Source organism: Vombatus ursinus, unplaced genomic scaffold (genome assembly GCF_900497805.2).
Source record: "Vombatus ursinus unplaced genomic scaffold, bare-nosed wombat genome assembly UNPS02014811.1, whole genome shotgun sequence".
NCBI lineage: Eukaryota > Metazoa > Chordata > Mammalia > Diprotodontia > Vombatidae > Vombatus > Vombatus ursinus.
The window spans coordinates 3203436-3210853 of record NW_020954589.1 but is presented as its reverse complement, the minus strand read 5'-3'; the positions used below and the strand labels follow the sequence as shown (position 1 = coordinate 3210853).

At 42.0% G+C, this 7418-nt stretch overlaps 1 protein-coding gene across 2 annotated transcripts; it reads left to right on the top strand.

Annotated features, from left to right (window-relative positions):
* Positions 1-239: 239 nt before the first annotated feature.
* On the top strand, positions 240-6664 carry LOC114053652 (O-acetyl-ADP-ribose deacetylase 1). Of its 2 annotated transcripts, none has more exons than XM_027876769.1 (6): positions 240-407; positions 1370-1448; positions 1809-1953; positions 3321-3379; positions 3711-3823; positions 6020-6664. In XM_027876769.1, exons 2-6 carry the CDS (start codon positions 1410-1412, stop codon positions 6120-6122), a joined length of 459 nt encoding a protein of 152 aa, XP_027732570.1. In that variant the 5' UTR covers positions 240-407; positions 1370-1409; the 3' UTR covers positions 6123-6664. The 2 variants fall into 2 exon arrangements, with proteins under 2 accessions (XP_027732570.1, XP_027732569.1); XM_027876768.1 differs by having other exon boundaries at positions 243-407; positions 1367-1448.
* The last annotated feature ends 754 nt before the right edge of the window (positions 6665-7418 follow it).

The window sequence follows — 7418 nt, the reverse complement described above, 5'->3', positions numbered from 1 at the left end:
GGAGATGCTACTGCGCAAGCGTTCACCGGCCCTTTCCGTCCGTCTCCCCCAATGTCCGCCACTCATCTTTGAAAACACACCCCCGTGCTTGGCGCGCAAGCGCCTATTCGTCCCGCGCATGTTCCCATTCTTCGCATTACGCATGCTTAGCCTGGCGGCGGGAGAAATTTGCCGCCGGAAGTTCTCGAAGGGGCGCCACCATAGAGCGCAGCCCTCCCTCCGGTCTGGCTAGAGGTGCCCCGTTTCCGCTCCCCCGGCGGATCGTGGGAGGCCATTTTGGGTCCCTGTGGGGGCAGCCGCGAGTCCGATTTGGCTCGGTCACGAGCACCCGGGCTGAATCGGAAGCAGCTGCCTTCTGGGGCCGAGGCCTGGGTTTCCCGGCAGCTGGCCTGTTCCCGGGACCCCGGGTATGTTGGGACCGCAGACACCCCTCCCCCGCGGCGACCCCGGGTTAGGTGGGGAGGGGGCGGGGCGTCAGTTCGTCTGTCTCTGGGCTCGGGCCGGGCGTCGCATGAAAGGCTTCTGTCGGGCTCCTCCGGTGGTCCCCCGGAGCGGGAGCCAGGGAGGAGCTAGACTGCACACTCCTCCCCTCGGGCCGGGGGGGAGGGGAAGCCGCGGGAAGAGGGCGGGGGCACGAGGAAAACAAAGAACCCTACTGGAGGGGTCAAGCAGTCCCGCTCCCTGTCCCCGGGCCTTTGGTGGAACCTTAAGCTCCTTCCGAGGCCTGGGCTATTCTTTCTGAGGTTCTTAACCCGATGTCCGTGGATAAATTTCAGGGGGTCTTTGAATTTGGATGGGGGGAAAAAGCCAATTACGTCTTTATTTCAATATACTTGGTTCGCTTTGTAATTCTGTGCATTTAGAAACATTTTGAGGAAGGGTCCAGAGACTCCACCAGATTGCCCATGGGGGCCTTGGCACAAACAAAAAACGGTTAAGCAACCAGCCCTTGAAGATCTCTGAAACCTCCATCATGTGTGATTGTGGAGAGGAGCCAGAAACGTAGAATGGGAGCTGGAAGGGGCCTTTTTTACGCCCCTCATTTTGCATTTGAAGAAACTGAGGCCCAAAGAAGGGCCTTGCTTGAAGGGGATTTGAGCTGGGTCTTGGAGTCGGGGTCGAATAAAGGAAGGGCCAAACTTGCCCCAAGCTAGAGGGAATGAATGGGAAGAGGGTGCTGTTGGGGAGCTGGGATGGGGTCAACGGTTGTCTGCATCTCCAGTTTTTGCATTGGATTTTTTTTGGGGGGGGGCCACTTTGGCATGAGAATAGTGAAAGAGTTTAGATGTAGTAAACAGGGAGAGCCAGGTCAGGGAATGTGTGTGCTTAACCCGAAGCAAACTGGTTTTCTTTTTCATTCTTCTAGCAGAAAAAATACTGTTAAGTCTTGGAAATAGCAGCTCCTTATCATGGCCAGCAGCCCTGATGAAGATCCAGGAGAGAACAGAGTGCGTAAAAAATTGTTGACTTATTGGCAAATAAAAATCCAGAATAATTGAGGTTATAGGCATTAAGCACTGTTTTAAATTAAGCAACATAACTGAATTATCTTTTCTTAGCTTATTTACTCCAAAGAGGCTAATGCAATCTTAGGCAGGGATCATCACTTCCATCTTATTCATGATTCAGTTCACATTCAGCTCTTTGAATTAGTCTCTTGGGATTTTCTCTGTGAAAGATTATGTTTGATTCCAGTAAGAATAAAGTTGCTCCCTGGAAGAGGGAGAAAGTGGCCAAAAGAAACAGCAAAGCATTTCTGCGTATCTGTTAAACTGTTTTCTCTCACTTCACCTCCTTGTTTGTTCCAGATTGTGTATGTGAAAGGGGACCTTTTTGCATGCCCCCAAACAGACTCATTGGCCCACTGCATCAGTGAGGATTGTCGAATGGGTGCTGGGATAGCTGTTCTCTTCAAAAAGAAGTTTGGAGGGGTGCAGGAGCTTTTGAATCAACGTGAGTTTGTATAGAGTTTAGGCTTTACCTTGTGGTTTCAGTTAACTAGAAACATTAGTTGAACTACTATGGGCAAGTCTATGTCCAGAATGTGATCACAAGGATGTTGTTCCTCACTAGGAGTTTAGAAGATAGTCATTGACAGCCCTCCAGACTCCCATACATCCTTTTATTTTGAATACTGCCACCTTAGTTATGCTATTGTAATAGCTTTTCAAGTGTATCTTTACCTAGTCTCTCCCTTCATTAGTTGCATATGCAACAACTTTTAAGTAGTTTCCATTTGCCTACCATACAAAATCTATGTGTTCAAGGCTTTCTACACTCTAGCCCCCACTAGCTTTACATACTCTGAGTATTGTTTGGGGATAATAAGCAGCTAAATAAACTCATTCATAGCCATGTAACCAGTGTGTGTTAGAAGCAGGCCTTGAAACTAGGTCTATTGTACTCCATAGCTGGCCATTAACTGCATGTTCTATTCCTTTCCTGGAAAAACTCTTACTTGACCATAAAGCTCTATTTTGTGTTCATTGAACCAGCCTTGCATTTTTCTAATGCTGCATCCTTCCTCATGCCTTTGCCTGGTGAAATCCTTCTTGTCTTTCAAGGCCCAGCTCACATCCCAGCCTTTCTGTGAAACTTTCCTAGCCAAAAGTGATCTTTCTGTCCCTTGATCTATAGCATTTTTATCTGTAGAACTTAGCATAACTACACTTTTGGCATGTGCACGTCATTTTCCCTAATATATCTGTTATAACAAGTCTATTTAATTTATTGTTTATTATAATAAGACTAAGTCATAACAAGTCTATTTAAACTCCTGGAGGGTGGAAGATTTTATATAAGTACATCATTGTATCCCTTTATAGTGTCTAAAGTACTTAGTGCCTTGACTATTGTAGACACTTGGCAGTTACTTGTTGAATGAGTAAATGTGGCTGATAAAGGATAATGTTTTGAGAAATGAAAAATATACAGATATAACATAGGTAGGTTTTTGAACTGAAAGATTTATTAAGTTTTTTGGTCTTGTTATTTTGAAACTTGGATTTATAAACAGTTAAAGAGGCAGGGTAAGGTGTGAATCAGGTATTGGCAAATTGATAATAGAGTGGGGCTAGAGTAAAGTGGATAACAGTGGAAGGGGAGAAGGACAGGATATTAAGGAGATTAGGAGGAGAACACCTTGATGTTTGTTCACAGAATGTAGAAGGGATAGAATTCTACTTAGCATTCCCATTTTTAGTTAGAAAGCTTTTCTAACTCATTTCTAGAAAGAGAACTAATATATTAATGAACTTAAGTGTTTAAGTTTTCTTTTTTCTTCCTATATTGAATACTTGTCCTTTTTTTTTTCCTTAAAGAAAAGAAATCTGGAGAAGTAGCAGTGCTAAAGAGAGATGAAAGATATGTATACTACCTGGTAAGAGAAAATTAGCCTCTTAGTGTGCTTTTAAGGTTGATTAGAAACATAATTCCTGGTGGGCTTTTTAGAGGGGAAATTTTCTAATTGATGTAATGGAAAAGTTAACATTCTGGCTAATAGAATCTTACATATAATAATTTTGTTAAGTTTTTTAAACCACACATATAAAAAAAGACCAGCTCAGAAGAATATCATACAGACCTATTGTACCTGACAGATGATTCAGGTAAAATCAACATTTTATTGCCAGGTGATTATAATATGATATTGATCTTTGACTCCATATCATTTTGTCTAATAAGAACCTAAATCTTCCCTTTGTGCTCAGATTACAAAGAAGAGGGCTTCTCACAAGCCAACTTATGAAAACTTGCAAAAGAGTCTAGAGGCCATGAAAACCCATTGTCTGAAAAATGGGGTGACTGACCTCTCCATGCCTAGGTAAGAAATTCTAGGGTCTGGAATTAAAATTTCATTAATTTGGCAACATAAAGGATATTAATGTACCGTATTACCTGCAGTGTTATAGTGTAAATGGTCTAATTTTCCACATAATTATGGGCTTAAATATTGATTTTCTTATTTTCAGTCTTCAAATAAGAAGTGAAAATTTGGGTTGAAGCCATTTCCATCCCAGCTTATTCACACTGAATAATCAGAGTGTTTATTCATGATAGTGGATAACTTAGAGAAGCATTGAGACTTAGTGAAAATGAAGCAGGCCTCAAAGCCAAGACAACCTGGGTTTAAGTCTGACCTCTGGCACATATGCTGCCTGTGTGATACCGGGAAAGTCACTTAGCTTCTCAGTGCACTAGGCAACTCTCAAAACTATAAATTTGCAGAGTTAGACATCCACTCCCTGTCCCTGCATAATGGTGCTGAAAAAGGACTCTATCCTTACTACGTGATGAAAGTGGAACAATTCAGTTTTATTAGTCAAATATCAACTTCTTACACAACATTTTAAGGTTGGAGGCTTCAACTCCTGAAGTCATATGAGCTTAAGAACCAAATCTGGGCTGTTTGGACTTTTTCATGTCCCATCAAGGTCCCCTAAAGGTGTTAAGCATGTGGCACAAAAGTGGTAAAAATGATCACTTCCCTTTATATGGAAAGTTGAACTGTCAGAGTTAATAACTAGAAGATAGGCCATTGTAATCTCAGTTTGGAAATTCATTGGCATCTGGAGCTTTGATTCTATAGCTGTTATGGTGCAAGTGGGCCTATGGGGGTCACATTAGGGTTCTAGTATACTGCTTCCTTTAAATTCTTTCCATCTGTTAGGAAGTGCCAATTTATTTCCCTTGCTCTTATCACTTGGGAACCTGACTAGAGTAATTATCTCTTTGTTTTTTCTTCTAGTAGTAGTTTGGTCTTGTTACTCAAAGGCCTGGGCTGAATTAAGCCCTTAGCACTTTTCTCCTTTTGCAAAATGGCATTGATGCCAGGTCTCTACCTGCCTCCAGGGTTGATAAGAATCAATAAAGTAGAGAAAGCTTGCCTTCAAATGGAAGGAAGGTATCAGGAAAATGTCAGGGGGTATGGTTTGTAAACAAATGCATATGTCTCCTCAGGGAATAATATCCTTTTCTGACTTACCCAGCCACTTGTGCTGAAGCTGTTGACTTAATAATAATATAACATTTTGATAGCACTTTGAAGCTTTGCAGAGTGCTTTCCTCTTACCTGCTTTGTGAAGGAGGTAATAGAAGATTTTACCCATTTCATAGATGAAACTAAGGCTTAGAGTAGTAACTACCAGAACCCAGGTTTCTGACCATAAACCCAGTGTTTTTTCCCCTACACAACATTGTGGGCTGAGTATAAATTGAACTAGTAATGTTTTCAAGGCAGGAACCAAGTGCTCTGCATAGATTATGCAAAGAAATGTGACTTCCACAAAGATGTTAATATATTTTAGGCCAATAAACTTTGTACCTAAAGAGATCCTCATCCAGGGGTGGGGAACCTACAGCCTCAAGGACACATGTGACACTCTAGGTCCTCAAGTGTGGCCCTTTGACTGAATCCAAACTCCATAGAACAAATCCCTTTATTAAGGCAATTTGTCTTTGATTCGGTCAAAGGGCAGCACTTGAGGACCTAGAGGGCCACGTATGGTCGAAGTTTCCACACCCATGCGCCCAGTCCATGCTCTCTTCCTTCTTTTTCTTATACCTTCGTTTGGAATCCATTGTCATAGGAAATGTTATTTTAGAAGCCTTACACTCCCTCTCACTGCCAGGCAGTTTTCATTAGAAGGTATAGAGAAAGTCTCTTTTCCTCACCCTCCTTAATTTTCTGGAGTGTGCTGTGAAAATTTTAGACTTTTCTGAAAGTTTGCTTTGAAATAGAAGATTGAGATGCAGTGTTCTACTGGGAAAAGAGATATAAATTGCTATTCGCCTTTGGGGCTGACCAGGGCTAGCCTTAGGTGATTCATGGTAGCATGAACTGTATAATTCTTGACCTAAAACAAAGCCAATCACTGTGAAATTAGCCACCAAGCAAAACCTTTTTCTTTGTCTATTTGCTGTGCAAAAAACCTTCATGGAAACTGGGAAGGGGGGTGCCCAGGAGACGTTGTCTGAGTGCCTCATTTCCATCCAACGAGAATGTTTTTGTTTCTTCCAGGATTGGATGTGGTCTTGATCGGCTACAGTGGGAGAAAGTGTCTGCAATGATCGAAGAGGTGTTTGAGGGCACAGACATCAGGATTACTGTATATACTCTCTAAACAGATGGACCTTGTGGATATGTCCATGTCTCTCATCTCACCCCCACCAAGCCCAGAGAACTGGGACAGAAGATCTTAAATTGAGCAGGGAAAAGTTTTATTTGAAGTAGTCTCTCTCTTACACTGGCCAAATTCCAGTTGCTGTTGTTTGGATGGGCTTTGGAAGCTAGGGTGTTTCAAATATGTTGCTGTTTTACCATGAGAAGTTGGGTGGTCTGTTAGACGGGGAAATGCCAGGTAGAACCCCCCTTGGCCAGTATCATTGATTTGTTCAGCTGGCCACTAAGCGGCAGCATTGACTCTGCTTCTCTTTAAGGAGAGCACTTTCAGGGAGGATGAAAGTTTCAATTGGCTTGGCATTTCTTTTTGTATATTTGCCCCCCCTGAAATCATGATTTGTGCACTTGTTTAGTGTTGTCTTTGTGTTGCCAGAGCCATTCTAGGACAGGTGAATTAAGATGTTTTTAAAAAAAAAATTTGTATAACTGAGCTTTATGTTGTTGACAGGGGGAGTTCTGTTTAATAAAGTGAAAAAAAAAAAGATCTTTCTCTTGAGTTTTGTAAAATGCAGTTTTGTGCTCATGGACCGTAATCTAGTCTTAACTTTAGTGTAAAGCAATTGCAAGAGTTTTCAGTTATATTTAACAGTAGTACCTTATTTCAAAGCTACTGCAAGGAACCATACTCTCACTTTGATGAGAAATTACATAACTGGAATTAATGATGAGTCAGGAGCCCTTTCCATGAGTGATTGAGATTTGTGCTTTATGGCTTTCATATCTCTATCATCTCTCCACATCTTCTCCAGATCGTAATCTGGGAAATAGCTTTACAATGATGTGCAAAATCAACTTCCTCCATGGTGGAGTTTCTTTCCTCCTTTTTTACATATTGCCAAGCAGATAGCTCTCACCAGTGGGAATACCATCTATGATGCTATTTGTTACTTGGAGTAAATGCTAGCTAGCTAGTGCCAGGTAGCAGATTCACCTGTAGCCCACTCCCAGAAAGAACCAACACACCTGGCTATTTAAAGGCTGATAGAAGCAAAAGCTTCCCAGATATCCTAGTGGTAGTCTTCTTTGTTCCCCTCACTAGCTTCATCCTGTATTACCAAACCTATCTGTGACAAACTAAGGGAGAAGTATTGCATCCATTTTATTTACCTCATTTTCAGACTAGCAGAACAAAGCTCATGACATTTAGAATGAGTAGCTTTGTATCAGAGCTGTAGCATTATGAAAGCTGCATGTACATGTTTTCTTTCTATACCTCTATGCTAAGGATTAGAACAGC

Excerpts from the sequence above, each read along its gene's own strand:
- LOC114053652 (XM_027876769.1), top strand. The coding sequence starts at position 1,410 with ATGGCCAGCAGCCCTGATGAAGATCCAGGAGAGAACAGA. Across the intron at positions 1,954-3,320 it reads GCAGGAGCTTTTGAATCAAC|AAAAGAAATCTGGAGAAGTA; the intron begins GTGAGTTTGTAT and ends TTTTCCTTAAAG. Across the intron at positions 3,380-3,710 it reads AAAGATATGTATACTACCTG|ATTACAAAGAAGAGGGCTTC; the intron begins GTAAGAGAAAAT and ends CTTTGTGCTCAG.